Source organism: Tinamus guttatus, unplaced genomic scaffold, assembly GCF_059628265.1.
Source record: "Tinamus guttatus ecotype Peru unplaced genomic scaffold, ASM5962826v1 Tinamus_guttatus_pri_ptg000356l, whole genome shotgun sequence".
NCBI lineage: Eukaryota > Metazoa > Chordata > Aves > Tinamiformes > Tinamidae > Tinamus > Tinamus guttatus.
Window position 1 is genome coordinate 1,211,639 of NW_028288890.1, and position 20,093 is coordinate 1,231,731.

Sequence of the window (20,093 nt, forward strand, 5' to 3'; positions counted from 1 at the left end):
GGAAGGGGCTGCACCCATGGGTGCCTTTCAGTGCACAGAGCCTCTCCCATAGCTCCTGGCTCTCCGGAAAAAAACGAGATAGGAGAGGAGATGGGGTCAGCATCCGTCGGATGCGCCTTGCGTGGAGGACGTTGAGCAGGCGAGCGCTGCTGGAGGACGTGCCGGGCCAGCGCCGTGACCGGCCAGGATGGTGATAGCGCGATGCCGTGGGTGCCGGGCGCCGGGGGATTTTCCCGCCTGGTTTTCCAACAGGTTTTATCCGGGGCAGTGTAACCGCAGATGCTGTTCGTGCTCATATCGGCTGCTAATCCTTTTATGAGCCTTTCCAAGCCGCTTATGTGCCCTGTGTCCTGCAGCATCATGTTCTCCTGCTAGATCATGCGTCCCGGTTCCCGTCAACTTCCCTGCCACTGCAACCTGGAGCCGACCAGAGGCTGCCAAGTACTGATTTTCTTGGCTTGGGAAAAGCCTGGTGGCTTTCCCTCCAGCGGCTGCAAGGGAAAGACACCCCATCCAGCTGCTTGCGCATTCCCATGTCTCCAGGTGGGAAATCCCAAGGAGATGGGCGCTCTCAGAGATGGTTCTGGCCCTTGGGTGCTGTAGATCCTGCCCTCGCTTCCCTGTGAACACATCAAGTCTCTGCTCCGGAAGGGACTGGGGGCTGCACGGGGGATGTGGCTGGACCGCTGCTGAACTGCACCACCATGGGGACACCCAGCACCCCGGTTTATGCAGGGCAACACCAGTTCCCCCAGCGTGGCCAGAGCCTCTGCCTGGGTGGCTGCAAGGGAGCCCAGGCTGGTTTCTCTGCATGCACCGTGCCCTGCTGCAGGACGGTGACATCGGAGCAGGTCCCCAGCACGGGGACACTCCTCCTCTCTGCTCCTTGCAGCGAAGCCCCCGGCGCCTCCTCCCCGCCATCCGTCTGGCTCTACCGAAGTGTCGAGACGGCACCTGGTAGGGGGCAGAGCCCATCCCGGGGGGCCGAGCCGTCACATCAGCGTCTCTCTCCGCCGCTTGACACGTGTAATTGGGGATGCTGCAGCTCCTGTTGGGAAGCCGCCGCCGAAGCCGCTTGGGATCGGTCTGCAATCAGTGACAGAACGAAGGCGCGGGGCTCCTCGGCGCACGGGTGCTCGGAGACGGGAGCCGAGGAAGGGGGGTGGAGGGGGCCCAGGAGTCCTGGGAATTGCTGCAAAGACCTCGGGGTGTCTGACGGGTGCCTGCGATGGCAGCTGGATGTCTGGGGCTCAGTTCAGGCAGGTCTTGGCTGCTCTCAGCTGCTTCCAGCTGAAACAGCCCTGGGACTGGGGCAATGCTTGGGCAGCTCAGCTGCTCTGTGTGAGGTTGCTCAGGGTTGGTGACAGCAGTGACATTAGCGTGTCCCAGTTCCCTGCTGGATGTCCCTGCTTGGGGTGAACCTGAATTTTGGCCTCCTGCAGCTGCTCCGCTCAGGTGAGGCTGCCCGTGCGTGCCCGGCCACACAAGGAACAGGCTCCTACAATGGTACTTGCTGGATTTTCTCCCCTGAAATAGGAGCAAACCCCAAAAATGTGATAACAAACCCAGAGCAATGGTGCTTTGATTTCCATCAGGTTTGCAGCAGGAAAGAGGGAGGGAGCAGCCTGCTGAATCTACCCATTTTTTGCCTTTCTGGGGAGAGGAAAGGACCATCCCTGTTTCTGTGCTGTGGAAACTGAGGCAAAGAACCTAAGGGAGTAAGCCAGGACCTAACAGAGCATTTTTGGTCCTTGCTGGAGTGTTTTTACCCATGTGATAACATTTTGGCCTTAACAGGTTTCCTTCCTGCAGCCAATTTCAGTGGCTTTAGCTCTGCCTGCCACCCTGGGCTAGCAGCAATATCCTCCCCATCAGTTTTGCACAGGGCCATGTCTGTGCTTGCAAAGGGATAATGAATCCCCTGAAAGGTGGCTCTGCGCTGCTGGTGGGCAAAGGGATATTAATTCTCACTGTTCAACTTTGAGGCTTAAAGAATAGTGGGGAGAAAGGATATCCCTATTACAAACGTGCTCCCTTCCAAGGGGACCAGCTTCTGGAGAAGCCTCCAGCCCTCGAGGCTGGGGGAAAGCTGCTTGGTGAATAGAGGTGCTGGGATGGAGACGGCTTTGGGGTCAGGTCTGATTTTGGGGATGGCATTGAATTTGGTTTGGTACCTTTATTCCCTTGACGAGTTGAGGGTCAGAAACCAAGCGCAGCATTTATCCCTGGGAAGCAGGGTGCATCAGGGGGGAGCTGCAGGAGAGGTGCAGGGCCGGGGATGCTCCGTGCTAACCAGTGCTCCGCATCCCTCCGCAGCCCAGGCGAGGGGGGCAGCGCCCAGCGTGGAGCCCGCCGAGCCCCCTGGTGCGGCCACGCTGCCTGTGAGCTACCGGCTCTCCAGCACGCGCCTGGCCTTCTTCCTCAAGGAGGTGGGAGCCGCTCCGGGCGGCAACGTCAGCGCCCCGCTGCAGCGCGCCGAGCCCTTCGTCGTCTTCCAGACCAAGGAGCTGCCCGTGCTCAACGTCACCTTGGGGCCCTTCAGCACGGGGCTGGTGCTGCCCAAGGAGCAGCTCCAACCCTCCAGCACCCTGGAGATCCCCGACCGCCTGACGGTCAACTGGAAGGTGCGCGCCTTCATCATCCAGCCCCGCGTGGTGGCCAGCCAGCCCGTGGTCCAAGTGCTCTTCTACGTGGCCGGCCGCGACTGGGATGACTTCGACGTCACCGACCGCCTGCCCTGCGTGCAGCTTCACGCCTTCCGCGACGCCCGCGAGGTCAGGAGCTCGTGCCGCCTGCGGGGCAGCCTGGCCACGTGCTTGGTGCAGGCCGAGCTGCCCCACGCCTGGTTCGGCCCCTCGGCCGTGCCCCTGGGCCGGCGGAAGAGCCCGGAGAGCCTGGACGTGCCGGGCGAGAGCCAGCAAGCGGAGCTCTACTACACGCTGCACGCGCCCGGCGGCGCCGGCGAGTGCCTGGGCGAGACGTCCCCGCGCCGCGGGGCCGGGGCGGCGCGCGCCGAGGGCCCCACGCAGCACCCCTTGCTGCGCATCGGCAGCATCACCCTGCTGCAGCCGCCCGCCGGCCAGCTCCTGCAGGAGCACCGCCTGGACGGCAACGTCTTCATCCGCCTGCCCGACAAGCCCCTCAAGCCCGGGGAAGTGCTCAGCATCTTCCTCTACCTCATGGCCAACTCCACGGTGGAGCACTTCACGCTCAGGTGAGGCCCTGCTGGAGCTGGTGGCTTGGGGATGTTGGGGGGGTCTTCCTGGCCTGCTGCATCCCATCTCCACCCCTAAAGCAGCCTCATGTTGGGGCGACGGTTGCGTTGGCCCGTTCCAACGGTTGGCTTGTTCCCATGGTTGGCATCTCCTTGGGATGCAAGGAAGGGGTGATGTGTTGTGCCTTAGAGCTCAGGCTGTGAGGGCTGCTTATTGCCAATCACACACAGAAGACCCAGGCCACTGTGGCCCGCTCCTGACCGCTGCTCTCCACAGGGTGAAGGCCAAGAAGGGTGTCAACCTGCTCACCACCAAGTCGAGGAGCCTGCAGTGGCTGGTGACCTCAGAGCTGCTCACAGGCGGCAAGCACTCCACGGCCACCGTGGATGTGTCCCGCGTGGACGGCGCTGGGCCCAGGTAAGGCCTCATGAGGATGGATTCTCCATGTTGGTGGTCCTGAGCCCTGGAGGGGATTTTTGGTCTGGCAGTGGAATTTGAGACCTCTAGGCAGTCTGGTGGTCTCCTTTGCCCTTATCATGGCAGGGGATGCTGTTTTCAGCAACGTTGGGGTCAAACCTTTTATTTTGGCTAATGTGGATGTTTTTAAGCTGGAAAGCAGCTTCTGGTCTGTGCTTAGGTGGGAGTGCTCAGATATACCATGCCCCAAGTCTTTTTGCTTGGAGGCCAGTGGTGCAGGGATGCAGATGGCTGCACCTGGGTACCAAGGGGCCTCTACAAGCCACAGCTTGTGGCACCACCATGGTTGACCAGCTCACAGTCTGCTCCACTGCACATATGACCATGCTCTGGGAGCCCAAGATAGGGTCCAGCCTTCCTGGGAGACCGCAGAGCATCTCCAAAAAGGATTCTCCAGGCTGCATCGTGTGCAGGGAAGCCCCAACCTCTTGGCATGAGGACTTAAACAGGGTGCTGGGCACCGCAGTGGTGACATCTCTGCAGACGCACCTGGTCCATGAGTGGGTGCTGTGTGGCTGTGTCGGATGCCCGTGGGCACCTCCTGTGGATTTGAGGGGGAACCACAAAGCCACAGGCCACCTGATCTGGGTCCTCTGACCACACTTGGGTCAGCTGAGGAGGGATCAGAGGATGGAAATGAGAATGATCTAAGGCAAAGGAGACCCACAAAGACAGGTGAAAAGCACAGAGATTGATTGTCCTTGGGAAGTGGAGGATGAGGAGAGGATGAGGAAGAAGAAGGCAGCTGTACAGGAGAGGGCAGCTCCATGCATCCATGGAGATGGGATCCAGTGAGCAAAGAGGATGTGGGTGCATCATGGGGTCACACTGTGAGCAGGATTTCTCTGACACGCTGGAAGAAATGATTCCCGGGCTGTGGCATCTCCATCGCTAGACGTGTTTGGGGGCTGAGAAGGGGAGACGAACGTCTCCAGGAGCTGGGTTGAGGCGAGTTGCTCCTGCCCGCTGCGACACGGAGCTGCCGAGGCTGCTCCCATGCGCTCGGGGCGGGATGGTGTCCCCGTTGCCGGAGGCAGCGGAGCAGCCTCTGTGGCTCTCGTGTTGCTGCACGAGGTGAGGGCTGGCTCAGGGAGGAGGAGGCACCCGCCTTCCTCCCAGCTCCTTCCCTTTCCCCCTCTCCGTGTCTGCGGCAGATTAAAATCAGCCTTGAAAGGTTAGAGACGGCAGATGAATTTAAAGTGATTACAATCACCTCTTAGACAAACAACTCAATCAAATATTAACGTCATGCAAAGTATGAATGACTCAAACCCGTGTTGCCCTCCAGGCCTTGCGGCAATGAGGAATTTGCCTCCTTGTGGCCCTTGGGGCTTCTGGCAGTGCTGGTTGCGTTCGAAGATGATGTTCCCATCATATCCTTGCAGCCCTGGGCCATTCCAGCTGGAGGAGGGCATGCTGGAGGCCGTTTCAGTGTCCATAGCAGGGGTGCCGTGACTGCAACCCTGTATGGACTTGCAGCATCCCATGGCGAGGCATCTTGGGTCAAACTGGGCTTCACCCTCAAATCTGGCTCTTCCTGGCTGCTTTTCATGTTCTTGCTTTGGAAGAGCAACCTGAGCCCCTTCTGCAAGCGGCGTGGGCTTGGAGGTTCCCCCGGTACCCCCTTCACTGTCCCCTCTGTGGGACAGTGCAGTGAGCTGGGTCCTTGCCCTCGTGGCAGCCGTGATCAGTGCTTGCCATTCCCTGGAGCAGGCACTGAGTTGTTGCTCTCTCTCTCTTTTTTTTCTCCTCCCTTTCACTCATTACCCATTTATAAGGGATAAACTGACTGTATCCAGCATCCCTGGATTGATGGGGCTTTCTGGATGGCTGTTATGTCATGAGACAAGAACAGGCTCCCATTCCTCTTTCCCGACCCTGGCAGAACTTATCTTTTCCTCGCCTTCCTCCATCTCCCTGCTCCAGGAAGCCTTTTGCTGCCTCTGCTGAGGATTAAGCTTCACTTGTGGCCCAGAGGAGGTTCAGTTTTTGGGGACGGTGCTCACACTGTCTCTCTGTGTGGGGAGAAACCTCAGAGGGTTCAGCCAAAGAAACAGGGATTTTGGGGGCTCCCAGACTGGACAAGCATCTTGCCAGCAGCCCCTGGAAGTTATCTGGGGCAGGGGATTAGCTTGTGCCCTGCAGTGGGGATATGGCATTGGGAAGCTGGGATCCAAGCAGGGTCCTGGGTGCTGGCTGCCCTCCCTCCGTGTGGGAGGGTTTGACTTGCGGAAGATGGACAAAGGAGCAGTCCCGGGGCGGTAAATCCAGCCCCGCTGCCGGGAAGATGCTGACCGGGAGACAAGGTCAGCACCCGGCTGGCCCTGCAGCCAGGACCATCCCCTGAGGCCGCTAACAACTAACAGCGTTGGTCACATCCAACGCGTGATGCTAATAAATCACCGAGCAGCCTTTGCAAAGAGCAGGCTTTCACTGGCCAGATATTTCTTCTGTTGGGGACAGGCACAAAAAACATAGCAGGCTTTTCCTTCCCCTTTTCCACTTCTGCTTTCCACTGGAGTGGTTCCCGGCTTTGCGTGAGTGGGAGCAATGATCGGTGGCAGATGTGCTGTCCCTCTATGCTGGGTTTGGGTCTGGGAGCTGTGCCATTCCCGGGGTGCTGAGGACGTGCTGGCATTGCACTGGTGGAGGCAGCACGTGCCCTGGTGCCTCTTGCTGCCTGAAACGGGCAGCTCGGACCTGCCGGAGATGCTCTGCATCGCTAGACGGCACTGTCTGTGTGTCCTGCAGGCTGGCTCTGGTCCCGGGGCGCCTGCAGGACCTGCCCCAGCAGGCGCCCAGCTGAGAGCGTCCCCCTCCTGTCCCCCTTGCCCAGGGATGGGGACTCCTCTGCTGAGATAATGCAGCTGGACTTCGAGATGGAGAACTTCACCAGCCAGTCGGTGACGCGCCGCATCATGTGGCACATCGACTACCGGGGCCGCAACCCGCCACCCGACCTGGAGAAGGTGGTGACAGAGCTGACCGTCATCCAGAGGGACATCCGGGCCATCGTACCCCTGGCCATGGTGAGTGGATGGGGGGCCCTGCATGCTCCCCTCCTGCTGGATGCATCACCCAAGCTTTATGAGATCTCCAATATCCTGCATGCTCCTTCTCAGCCCTTCACCATTCCCTGCTTGGAAGCAGCTACCAGTTTTGCTTTTTTTCCATGATGTTCATGGAGGCCAACCAACCCCCTATTTGGCAATACGTCTCTGTATGATCTCCACAACCCATGGGAACCTTGTGTGCCTGCAAGGCATGGATGGGAGATGGGCTGGCTGGGAGGTGCCTCCTCGGGGAGATAGGCTGCCCGTTTGACCGACTTTCTGCATCCTCCCCAGGACACAGAAATCATCAACACAGCCATCCTGACAGGCCGGACGGTGGCCATTCCCGTGAAGGTCATTGCGATTGAGCTGAGTGGGGTCATCGTGGATGTCTCATCTATGGTCGAGTGCAAGTCCAACAACGAAGACATCATCAAGGTGAGTGTGTGAAGGGGGCCAGGACTGGGCTCTCGTTGGTGCTAGCAAAGGACCCCATCGCCCTGGCGTGACGCCCCCTCTTGCACCCCAAGGGCAGGTTCGAGCTGAGCACTGGCCTCTCCTTCCATCCACTTTTGCCTTTGCAAGGGCAAAGCAGGGAGGAAGAACAGACACCCTGTCACTATCCCCCGAGAGGCTGAGGGATGCTCCGGCACTGAGCGCGCTGCTGGTGGCCAGTGGCAATAACTGTGTGTTATCAAGGCCTTTATTACTGATAAGGCAAAATATTGCTGCCTTGCAAGGCAAAGGGCACGTTCTCATTAGCTGCTTTCCTTGTGCCTTGGGGTGTCATTTATTTCCCATTAGGGCTGGACCCCAGGCTCGGCTCCGGCTGGCCGAGGGCCCTGGCTCTGCAGCTCTCCCCAGGCACTCGGGGAGCAGGTGCTGGACACAGGGCCCTGATGCCACTGGCGAGGGGCAGGGCTGGTGCTGTGGGGCTGGGACCAGGGTCGACAGGGGCTGCGGGGGGCTGAGCTGCGTGATCGGGGAGGCTGTGAGGCCAGGGGACGCAAAGGGGCTGAGGAGAGGAGCTCCTCTCCTGGGGAGAGGATGGCAAGTGCTGGATGAACATGAAGGTGTCTCCACAGGGAACAGATGTCCAGTCATCCATCTTAGGTGAGGACCATCAGTCCTGACATTCATCCATATATATTCTTCTATCACCATTTGTATGTATATATCCATACACCTCTATTACTTTATCGCCTTATCCACCCATCCCCCAAATTCTTCCCTGATTTCTGCCATACCCATTCCCCTGTTCTAATATCCATCCAGAAGTCAGTCATCTCTTCATCTCCATATCCATCCCTTTTGGTTCTCTCCTCTCCTTTCCCCCTGTGTTGGAAGCAGGGAGGTAAAGCGTGAAAGAGGAGGGTCTCCTTGTGTCCTTCAAACCCCTGTCCTATCTGCCGTGGGTGCCCTCTGAGATACCCAGGTCCGTCCTCCTGCCCCTGCCCACGCCCAGCACTTAGGACTTCTTTCTTCTGTGTGTGTGCAGAGCCCTGCGCTGGTCTGCAGGGACCTGGGGGGCCCATGGGAACCCATCCGACCCAACCCCAGACCTTAGCCTGGATCCCACCACCGACCTACCCTGTATCCAGCACCAGAGCTCACTCTGGCCCCAATGCCTGATCCCACCCCGGACCTTATCCCAGACCCAACCTGAGATCCAACACGGACCCCACCCTCAACCCCACCCCAAACTTATCCTGGACCCCACCCTGGACTTAACCCCAGACCTACCTGAGGCCGAGCTCCAGACCCAACACTGGACCTAGCCCCAGATCTTAATACAAACCTAGCCCCAGACCCCACCCTGGACCTTATCCCGGACCTGATTTCGGTCCTCACCCCAGATCTAACCCTGGGCCTTACCCCAGGATACCCCTTTACTTCTGGACCTTATGACAACCCCAGACCTAACCTGGACCGCACCCTGGACCTTACCCTGAACCTAAACCCGGACTCCACTGTGAACCTAAGCCCACTGGACCCTAACACTGGACCAGCGCTGGACATACACTGGACCCTACCCCAGATCCCACCCCGGACCCAGCACGGACTTCACTCCAGAGCTTCCCGGGACCTAATCCCAGACCTTACCTGGACCCAACACCAGACCCCGCTCCGGACCTTATCCTGGACCACACCCCGGACCTTATCCCGGACCCCACCCCGGACCTACCCAGGACCTCCAGACCTAACCCCAGACCTTCGGATCTAACTGAGACCTTACCCCGGACCCCACCTCAGACCCCATCCCAGCCCTTACCCGGGACCCAGCCTGGGTCGAACCAGGCGTATAGGGGAGTACAGCTGGTGTCGCAAACTGTTTATCCAGGTTGTGACTACAGCTACAATCTGTGCGATTTACAGCGCTGGGCTCTAATTTATGGAGACCGGTTCTCCGCAGCATGATTAAATACTGGAGCAATAATACACTTCAGGATGGACTTCAAGACACTTAAGCTGTTTAATGTGCTGCCTTTCTACTCATAAATCTATTTGCACACTGTCCCCAGACCTGGGGGGAGCAGACACATGCACACAAGTGGGGATGAATAATACATGGAGCAATCCTCCAGCCCCACGGCTCCCTCGCCTCCTGCTTTCCATCTGAAGCCCCTTGCAATTTCTTGCTGAGTTATTTTGTGTTTGTGCTGGAGATGCGTTTCCGAGGGAGCTTTCAGTTACCTGCTGAGATTGGGGAGTGCGATTGTGGTGTCAGGGCTATAAACCTGTTACATAAATCAGAGCCTACATAGTGGACTCTGGTATCTGTTACTGTAAATACTTCAACGTTAAGGAGAGCTGGGGAGCGGCTGCTTCTCCCCACCCTGGCTGTGGCTTGGTGGTTGCTCCTCCGGGTGACATGTGGACAGTGGGCTGCATGGGTGCAGGGACCATGGTTAGAGGGTGGAGGGAGAGCGCAGGCGCGATTCGTGGCCCCTGTCCCTTCCATGGTGGCACATGGCGACTCATCCCAGAGAGGAGGACTCAATTTTTTTTCAATGTAGCATAGAAATAATGCTTGTTCCCTGCCTATGCCATGGCCCTGGGGACATGTGTGCACCCAGGGGACCTGCAGGGAGAGGAGGGCCAACTCCCCCTGCAGTGATGCTCGATGGAGAGATACTCAACCTCACCTGCTGTTTGAGCCTTGCTTAGGAGCCCGTTGTCACCCTCATGCATCCAGTTGAACACCTGCTACAAACATATCAGCTACAAACATATTGGTGGTCTGTCTGCAGCCCTGGAGGCCCTGATCATCCCCTGGCCTCCAGTGGGAAACCCTGATAAGCAAACATGGGATCCCACCAGCTGTGATGATTCTTCCCAGCCCTCTTGGAGAGGACTCATTGCCTCCATCTGTCTTTAATTCTGTAGACCACGTTGATGAGGAGCTTGGAGCAGCTCCTGGCCATGGGAATGGAGCTGTTGGTGCTTGGCTCGGTGCCCAGGGAGACCTCAGCCTCCTGCTTACCGATGCCTTGCTGCGATTCCGGGAAGTATCTCTGAACAAGCGCTCACTTCATTTAAAAGCTAATCTGCAGTCACTCCATCATCAGGACAGGCCTGATGTGCTGGTATTTTTTGTTGTCATATTTTTTCCCCCAGCCAATTGAAAAGCAAGTGGCCCCCAGAACAAGACTGCTGGGGGGATTTATTAGCTAAGGTAATGCAAGCAGCAGCCCATCATATTTATTGTGATAAATGGCACAGTATCCAGAGTACTCCTTTGCTGGGGGATTCACCCAAGAGCTCATCTTTATTCAAAGGCCGCCCTGCCAGAGCTGAGATCGTCTTCTCAGGCATGCTGAGCCGGTATCTATCTGATATGGAGGCAACAAACAAACCCTTCCGCGCTGCAATTCCCCCTGCCACCCGGCGAGCGGAGACTTCCCAAAGAGCTCCGGTCTGTGGAACTCAGTGTCCTTCACTGCTTGTGTGGCCCTGACAGCCCTGTCACCCCAGGGAAGTCGCGCAGGCAGTGCCAGCCTCAGGGGACCACGAATGCACCACGGAGGGACCCCACGGCCCTGAGTTCTTGTAGGAATCACTCAAAAGCTCTAAAATACAAAGCTCCTGCAGATGAGTGAATACAGGTCCCCAAGGAGGAGGTGGAGAGAGACAGTGATATTATCACCTTTGTTGTCAGCTAGCATAAGGCATGGGCTCAACCCTTATCAGCCATCAGAGAATCCGTATAGGAGAGCAGCTCACTGGGGACAAGAAACATTGCTGTCGAGATGCCCAGCACAGATGAGAAAAAGAGTGACTGTGCTGCTGGCTGAGGAAACAGATCTTTTTTCCTTTTTTTTTCCCAGCTACAAATAATTCCACACAATTTCTGACAGCGCAGAGGGGAGAGAAGGGTCAGAGTTAGGCCTGGGCTGCTCCCGATTAGAGGTTCAAGCCTCCCGGGGCTGATTTTTGTTCCAGCCTTGCTGGGAAGGAAGAGGTGTCGTTGACTCTGGTGCTCTAAGACGAAACACAAGTGATGCTTTAGTTGCTTCCTCTTATCTCCTTAATTGACTTGGATTGGTCGGTAATAAGTGGCCCCCGCAGGACATATTTGTTTTATAGCAAATTTAACTAACAGCATTTGCATAAATGGGAATTAGAAAAAAAAGAGAGAGAGAGGGAAAAGCAGAGAAAATGGACAACGGGATTCAGCCCTTTGGAAGCTGAAGCTCTTTTGGAAGCTCTTCCTTGCATGAGTGATGGGGATGGGACCACAGCCCCCTCTGTGACACCCAGCTCGTGGCAGGTCTGGGTTCATTTTCTGTGTTTGATGGTTGATGGTGGAGGATCTTTTGGGGCTGATGTTTAGAATGAGCCGTTTGCAAGCCCTGTGGTCTGGGCTGAGCTGAAAAGGCACCCAGAGGTGCTTCTAACCTGAACGTTGTGAGAGGGAACAGCTGTGTGCAGGAGTCCAAGGAAGCTGAAGCACAAGGTGAAGGTGCACACAGGAGCTGTACGTGGGCCAGGGCCTGAAGAACACCAGCACCAGAGGGAACATTTGTCGTAGATCTTGGACGCTTTATGAGGGTCTACTCCTCACAGCAAGGATTTTGGAGAGGAGAAACCATCACCTCTCCTGGGCTGACCTTTAACTGGGTACATGGCTGGTTCAGTCCTACTCCTTTCCTAGGATTTGTGTGATTTCTGGTGATTTCTGCTGGCATTTTTCAACCCCCTCTCTTCTCTCTGTCCCTCTCCCCAGGTCTCCAGCAGTTGCGACTATGTCTTTGTCAGCGGGAAGGAGTCGCGGGGCTCCATGAGCGCCCGGGTCACCTTCTCTTACGAGCACCTCTCTGCCCCGCTGGAGATGACCGTATGGGTGCCCAAACTGCCCCTGCACATCGAGCTCTCGGACGCCCGGCTGAGCCAAGTGAAGGCCTGGAGGGTGCCCATCCTGCCAGACAGGAGGTGGGTGCTGCAAGGCTCATCAGGGCCCTGGCTTTGGTTTGGTGCATGGGAAGCGTAGACAAGCTGGAAGAAGTCCAGGGGAGGACCATGGAGACGGGTGCTCGGGTGGAGGATGCACCAGGAGAGGCTGAGCCATCTGGGTCTGTTTAGCCTGGAGAAAGTGAAGGGGAGAGGTGGCAAACTGCCCTTTTCAGTGACTTAATGAGGGGGCTTTAAAGATGATGGAGCCAGACTAACCTCAGAGGGAAGGGGCTGGAGATTATGGATAAAGTCTGCGACAAGGGAAATTACTGTTTGGACGTAAGGAGAAAAAAAAATCACAGTGAAGGTGGTCAAACCCTGGAGCTGGTGGGGAAACTCCATCCTTGGCAATGGTCAAAGCTCACCAGGATGAGGCCAACTGACTTCTAAGCTAACCCTGCTTTGAGGGTTAGCTTAGATTAGGTGTTCCTCCCAACCTGATTTATCCTGGCTCTCTGCGGGTTAGTGGGCATAGATCCAAGCTACTCGCTTTGCCATGTGCCAAAAAAGTCCTCAGAGACCTCGTAGGCAACAGGTATTGTTTCGGGCGACCAAAACTGGAGCAACCAGGTGTCTTGCTGCTTTGGGAGACCCTGCATTTCTCCGCAGTGTTTCATCCCTCTCTGCTCGGTCGTCCCTGTCCTCTGCCTGGGGGCTGAAGAGCCGTGGAGGGGGTTGGTGGCGCTCCCCACCTGCTCCCATGTCCCGCAGGTCCATACGGGACAGCGACCATGAGGAAGATGAAGAGGAGAGGAAGCAGAGCCGAGGCTGTGCCTTGCAGTACCAGCACGCCACGCTGCAGGTCTTCACCCAGTTCCACACCACATCGGCGGAGGGCACAGGCCAGGTTGTCACCATGCTGGGGCCGGACTGGCTGGTGGAAGTCACGGACCTGGTCAGCGACTTCATGCGTGTGGATGACCCGCGGGTGGCCCACCTGGTGGACAGCTTCACGCTGGCCGGGAGGGAGCCGGGCACCACGCTCTTCAAGGTACACCCAGGCCACCTTCGGGGCGACTGTGAGCGTCTCATTGGATGAGGCCGGGAGAGCACCAGGGAAGGGGGCTCCAGCATTGACAGGTACCCTTGTCCCCTCTAGGTTGTGTCCCCACTCATGGAAGCGGTGCTGGGCGAGACGCTGGTGACGGTGGCAGACGAGAAGGTCAGCATCACAGACCTGAAGGCCCAAGTGGTCTCCAGCCTCTCCCTCTCCCTCCACCCCAGCCCCGGCAATAGCCACACCATCATTGCCAAGACGTCCGCGCAGCAGACCCTCAGCTTCTTCAAGCAGGTGAGGCGAGGGGTGATGGGGCTGGCCCCGGTTTTAGGGGTCTCAGCGTGTGCATCAGTGTAGGGGGAACCCAGCATGGCACTCGGCATGGATGGGGACCTTGCTTGCAAAACCCCTTTCCCAAGTTCTGCCCAGAGCTTCAGAGCCTTGAAGCTCCCCATGATCCCTGAGCTTTTGCTCCATGCTGAGCCCCTGGCAGATGTGATGAGAGGAAGCAGAGCTCAGCAAACTGCCACTTAATTAAGTGGAGAAAGGACTGAGCGTCTGCACCATCTGACACCAGGAGGGAGGGACCCGAAAACCTGATTGTGTCCCGTGCCAAATCCTTGGCATGCTCTCAGAGGCTTTCAGAGGCATGATCCTGCCTAAGGGAACATGCAGGTAACGGGTGAGGAAAACAGGTGAATGGAACATGCAGATAACAGGAGAGAAAATGGGTAAAAAGGATAAAACAGGTCAAGCTTGGAAGGAGGAAGGTGGATTCATAAATGGAGGGAAGGGAGAGGGATAATGGATGGATTTCACTGATGTAAGGCTGAAAAGGAGGGAGGGAGGGATGGATGCAGGTAGACTTGCATCCTGCTGGGCAACTGTTGGTTGTATTTGTCCTGCAGGAAGCACTCCTCAGCTTGTGGATTTCCTACAGTGATGGCACCACAGCCCCTCTCTCCCTCTATGACCCCAAGGATTACAACCTGGTGGTGACCAGCCTGGATGAGAAAGTGGTCTCAGTCACCCAAGACCGGCCCTTCCCCTTGGTGGTGGCAGAGAATGAGGGCTCAGGGGAGCTGCTCCGGGCTGAGCTGGTCATCTGTGAGAGCTGCCAGAAGACGAAACGCAAGAGCGTGCTCTTCACAGCCTTGGCCAGCGTGCGGGTCCACTTCGGCTCCGAGGAGGACCCAACCTATGACTACGACCATGTGCCGAGCAAGCCGGGGCGCGAGGAGACAGCAGCAAGTACCACCCTGCGGGCAGAGGTGGAGAGAAAAGCGGAGCCAAGTGAGGACAGTAGGATGTCTATTGCATCTCACCCCACCGAGGACTTCCCCACCATCCCCACTGGCTTTGTTCAGGTGACCAGGGGGCTGACGGACCTGGAGATAGGCATGTATGCCCTTCTGGGTGTCTTCTGTCTGGCCATCTTGGTCTTCCTCATCAACTGTATTGTCTTTGTGCTGAAATATCGGCACAAACGCATCCCGCCAGAAGGTCAGACCAACATGGACCATTCCCACCACTGGGTCTTCTTGGGCAACGGGCAGCCCTTGAGGGCTCACAATGACCTCTCGCCCCAGGCCGAGAGTCCTGGGAACCCCTTGGAAAATGTCCAGACTTGCTGCCATGGGGACCACCACAGCAGTGGGAGCTCGCAGACCAGTGTGCAGAGCCAGGTCCATGGCCGCGGGGACGGTTCCTCGGGGGGCTCCACACGGGACCAAAGCGAGGACCCACTCAACTCGCCCACCTCCAAACGGAAGCGGGTGAAATTCACCACGTTTGCCACACTGCCCTCTGATGAGCTGGCCTACAACTCCATCCCCATTGCCGATGAGGAGGACTTGGAGTGGGTCTGCCAGGACATGGGGCTCCAAGACCCCGAAGAGCTTCACAACTACATCCGCAGAATCAAAGAGATCGCTTAACGCAGGGGCAGAGGGGACAGGGGAGGGAGGGTGACACCACGCCACGCCGCACCAGCTGCTTCCGAGGGACCTGGGGCCCCAAACTCGGCTCTCGTGTGTTTTCTCTTTCGCACATGTCACACCCTCTTCACCCCATTCGAATGCACCCCCCGGCTCTTTTTACTTTACGTGCCCTTTACGGATTTTATTTTTCCCAAGGGGAAAGCGCTGAATTTCCACCCGGGGGGAGGAAGCGGAGGGAGCGTGGGGCCAAGCTGGGGATGGAGGGAGGATGCAGGTGCCACCTGCGGGGCGGGAATGGAGGTGGCCGCCAGTGGCCCTGCAGGAGGGGACAGGCTCCGGGAGCTGCTCCTTGTCCCAGATGAGCGTCTGGATGCGGGCGGGAGGGGGCGTGGCTTCCCATTTGTGGGCGTGACCTCTGTATTGGGGCGTGGTCTAATCGCGAAGGGGTGTGGCCTCACACGGGGGCGTGGCTTAATACTTGTGGGCGTGGCCTCTGGCTGTGCCCCGGTGCCGGCTGGGCGCCCTCAGCCATCCTCTCCGCGGCCGAGCCCGGCTCTCCTCCCTTTGCTCTCCCACCGTTTCGGAGCTCGATGCACGTTCAGGGATTCGTCGCCCTCCTCAGCTTGGGGCCGGGATGGCACCAGGGAAGGTCCCCACCACCTCCCAGCTTGCCCGGGGTGCGTAAGGTCCAATCTTCGGTGCCGCAGGTGCCAGGCCCTACAGGGAGGCAGGACGGCGAGCGGCGGCGCTGGGGCATCCAGCTGCCCTGGGGATCTGAGCCTTAGTCACGGCCCGAGCACACGGGTCCCCGTTCTCCAGCGCCAGCCCCGCGGTGCCTTCTGCCGCCCTCAGCCTCTGCCTCCCCGCTGGCCTCGCGCCTGCCCGGCCTCTGTCCCCGGCCTGCCCCAGAGCCCAGGGCTGCCGGGCTGGTCCCGCTCGGAGCATCCGCTCGGGAGCATCCCCGAGCCCGGGGAACTCGGAGCACCCGGTGTCCCACACAGGCACTGCCACGGCCAGTGGGACAGGGGCAGGTGGAGGCTGGCAGCAGCGGCTCCTTTCTGCATTGGAAGTTACCCACCACTGTGTCTATTTTTTTTTTCTTTCTTAAATAAAAGAATAGAAAAGAAAAAAAAATCAAGAAAACAGAAAGCCAAACGAAAAGGCATCGCAGCACTGTGACGGGCTGTATCACTTTGTCACCTTGCCTGGGATCTGGATGCTCCAAGCGGGCTCGGTGGTGGCCCTGGGGACGGCTGGGGAGCAAGGAGAGGAGCTCAGAGCGGCCCCGGACCGGGCACTGCCCAGGGCTCCGCGGGCACCACTGGCTCTGGCCCTGCATGAGCGCGCGCGTGGCCTCGGCACCGTCCGAGCCCTTGGGGTTTGGATCCAGGATCCTCCTTTTCCCTCTTGGAAACTGAGGCCGAGGGGCGTCTGTGCCACCTCGTGTGCTGTCCCCATGCCTCAGTTTCCCTCGTTGGAAAGCGGCTGCCCGCGGCGCTCTGCGATGATGTGACAGGCTCTTTAAAGGGTTTATCACTTTCAAGCTATAAGAATTTCTCCCCCAGCAGCCTTAAAACTTACTGGTTAGCTCTATGCTGATTTGATATATACATATACATATATACATATATATATATGGGGGAATTGAGATATGCGCAAAGACCAGTTACATTTTACTGCGCCCTGTTATCTGAAGGACCCAGGTACAACTGAACGAGCCACAGATCTAATAATAATTCTGAGCAGTAAAATTAATACAGCCAAATTCCCTTCATGGAACTTCTAAACCTCATCATTAAATTAACATATATGAATATTTGTTAAAAAGAGAAAAAGAAAAGGAGGGGGAAAGTTAAGAAGAGTGTATAATAAAATTTTATAATTGTAATAAGATATGCCAGTACCGACTCCTGGTTCCTGAGCATGTCCTGGGGCTGCTCTGGCCCGCAGTGGGGTCGACCGGTGGCTGGGAGATGTGGGGTCCATGCAGGAACTTCCCCCGGCTGAGTCTCCATCAGGTTTTGCCCTCCCTTTTCCTTTTCCTTTTCCTTTTCCTTTTCCTTTTCCTTTTCCTTTTCCTTTTCCTTTTCCCATACGATGTTTTCCGGGACCGGCTCCGCGTGCCATCCCCTCCTAGCGCGGCGCTGGCTGCTCTCCCACTGCCTTCTCCAGGGGCTGCAGCCAGGCCCAGGATGTGACACGGAGCATCAGCAGCAGTTTTCCAGCCCATCAGTTCCCATTTCAGCTGATAGATGAAGTTGAGGGCTCCAAGCGCCCTTGGGGAACCAGTGCGGACGTGGCGGGGAATTGGAGCCGCTCGCAAGGGCTGACGCCGGCTCCGCTCCCGCCGGGGCCACGCGGCTGCCGGCAGATCCGGCACCGGGACACCGGCCCTGCTGGTGCGGATGCGGCAAAGGGGGCCAGATTCCCCAGGAGGGAGGAGATGGAGGGGCTTCGCTTTGGAAAGATGAGAGCAGAAGCTTCTCCGCATCCATATAACTACCCATTCATCTCTATACAAATATGTGTGTATATGTATGCAAATATATACACACATATAGCTAGAACTATGTAAATGCATATATATGTGTGTGTGAGACTTTACATGGGAATGCTCTTTAAGGATTAATGCAAAAGAGCCTGCACAGGAGCATATATGTGGTTTTTTTTGTGTGTATTTATACATACAAACACACAGGTATTTGCCCCTGAGCAACAGCCTTAACAGCAATCCTTAAAAATGCACCCCTGGGCATTGGAAACACAAGGCCAAATAGTTTATTTGGGCTCCTAACTCCTCCTAGGTTCCTCAGGGAGGAAACTGAGCAATTGTAGGGAGCAAACCCCAGGCAGATGAGGTGGGTTTTGCACTGATACGGCAAAGCTCCTGCTTGGGACACTGGCCCCAGCTTGCAGGATGCCCACATCCCTCCGGACCCGCTAGGGAGCCCGCAGCTAGTCCTGGGGACTGGCATCCTCCCTCCCGTTTTCCTTCTGCTGCGGTAAAAGAAAACCTCTGTTCCTACAACAGCCGAAAGTCACTTAAGGAAAAAGAAAGGGGAAAAAATAATTAAAAAGAAGCCTCTATTTCACCTCCCCTCTTGCTGTGCCCTCTGTTTATTCTACGCTGCCTCTTTGCTGTTTAGCGCTTTACTATCTGCTCCCAGCAGGCAGGGACAAATTTGCATTTTAATGCGGTGTTGTGAGGCTACACAAAACACCTGTGACTCGGCACAGCCTGCGGATGCAGCTCCCGTCTCCTTATTCATCAGCTCACGCCGTTGTCTTTTAAACAGATGCCTGGTTCACCCCCCCTCCCCATGCTGCCACCTTCTTGTGAACTTAATATTTCGCTTTAAAAAATGGATACACTAATTAAAAAAAAAAAATCAAACCTCATAAAGCTTCCACCTCCCCCCAGTAAGAAAAAGTGAGAATGGGCACGGAAGGAGGAAAAGAAACAGGAACATACCCCTGCCAGCCGCAGGAGGCAGCAGGCCTGGCGCCAGGGTGAGGGGCTGCTGCTGGGTCCTGCACTTCCCAGGCATGGCAGAGGTTTATCTGCCGGGAATGGGAGCAAGAGGCGTCTCTCCAAATGGATGTTTTTTTTGCTCTGTTTCTCTGGGGATGTTTAATTAAAGCCGGACCGCTGCATTGTTGCCTCTCCGCTCCTGACATTAACAGTGCAGGATTTGCACGGCCGCTGGGATCATTTCATTGGAAATGGCACCGTTATCTCTGGGGTCCGTCAGCTGCGGTTTTGCCCAGCTCAGCAAGGAGGGATGAGGCTCAGCCTGGGGCTGGGAGAGCTGCGGCAACGGCTCTGAATCTCGCAGGGCTCTGCACTGTTTTAGTGGTGGAGGAGGGAGACTTCACTGGAAAAAGAGGAGCGATGCCGAGGCCCAGGCACTCCCTGGTGAAGTCTGCTTCAGATAGGGCAGCAGCAGGGAGAAACTTGGAATCCCCTTTACAAGGGTTTAGTTCCAGAAAAAACAAGGGGAAATGTCCAGGGATGAGGCACTCTGGAGACTTGCTGTGAGTTTCCCAGCATTTTGTAGGAATTTTCTGGGACTTTCTGGGGACTGCAGGATCTGGAACCAGTCTGGGGCTCCTCAATCTGGAACCTGTCTAGGACATTTGCTGCTTTCCAGGAACCCCCTGATCCTTTCTAGGAACTCCAGGGCCTTTTGGGGAATATCCTTGTGCTTTCTAGGAATTTCCCGCAGCTTTCTCCAAGTTCCAGACTCTAGAGCTGGTTTCCAACACTTGGATGCCAATGTTGAATAACAAACTTGAGCAAATCAATAGCTAAGCGGTGCTTCAAAGCCCTGCAATGGCACAAGGCAATGGGAGACAACTTGGGGCACAAAAAAAATGATTGGCACCTAGGGAAAAGGTTTTAATTTTCCAAGGAATAGCCAGAGCATCGCTCCTGCGGGAACACCCCGAGTGTGGGCAGCAGCAGCTCAGCCGAAGCGCCTCATTCAGAAAATTGCCTGACCTGCATTTGCAGATGTCAGGAAGAGGGGAATCCATCACTCCTTGGGCCTGTCTGCTCCCCTGGCAAACTGCCCTGGCACGTAATAAATTGCACCTAATTTCTCATTTGAATTGCTCTCGCTTCACGTTGCCGGCAGCGGCTCTCATCACGTCTTTGGGAGGTGGAATTTGCCCCCAGTTCCTGCTTCTGCTTCCCACAAAAAGGCAAAGTGCAGCAAGTCCTTTCTGTCCCCCACTGGCAGTGATTGCTTCCAGCCTGCAGATCTTCCCCAAACATCTTCTCTGCCTTTCTTTGCTGCTTTCCCAGCATTTTGGAATCCCTGCTGCAGGTATTTGCAGCCCGGCAGTGGGGCCTCCGGTGCCGCCTATTTCGAGCGCTCCTCCTCTCCTCTCCTCTCCTCTCCTCTCCTCTCCTCTCCTCTCCTCTCCTCTCCTCTCCTCTCCTCTCCTCTCCTCT

General features: G+C 56.8%; 1 protein-coding gene across 1 annotated transcript; it reads left to right on the plus strand.

Moving 5' to 3' along the window:
* Nucleotides 1–201: 201 nt before the first annotated feature.
* TMEM132E (transmembrane protein 132E) lies at nt 202–15,154 on the plus strand. Its single transcript, XM_088529945.1, has 10 exons — nt 202–206; nt 893–957; nt 2,317–3,214; nt 3,492–3,632; nt 6,529–6,721; nt 7,040–7,183; nt 11,973–12,178; nt 12,911–13,190; nt 13,299–13,490; nt 14,105–15,154. The coding sequence occupies exons 1-10, from the start codon at nt 202–204 to the stop codon at nt 15,131–15,133; spliced, it is 3,153 nt and encodes a 1,050-aa protein (XP_088386071.1). The 3' UTR covers nt 15,134–15,154.
* The last annotated feature ends 4,939 nt before the right edge of the window (nt 15,155–20,093 follow it).

Excerpts from the sequence above, each read along its gene's own strand:
- TMEM132E (XM_088529945.1), top strand. Across the intron at positions 3,215-3,491 it reads GTGGAGCACTTCACGCTCAG|GGTGAAGGCCAAGAAGGGTG; the intron begins GTGAGGCCCTGC and ends TGCTCTCCACAG. Across the intron at positions 3,633-6,528 it reads GTGGACGGCGCTGGGCCCAG|GGATGGGGACTCCTCTGCTG; the intron begins GTAAGGCCTCAT and ends CCCCTTGCCCAG.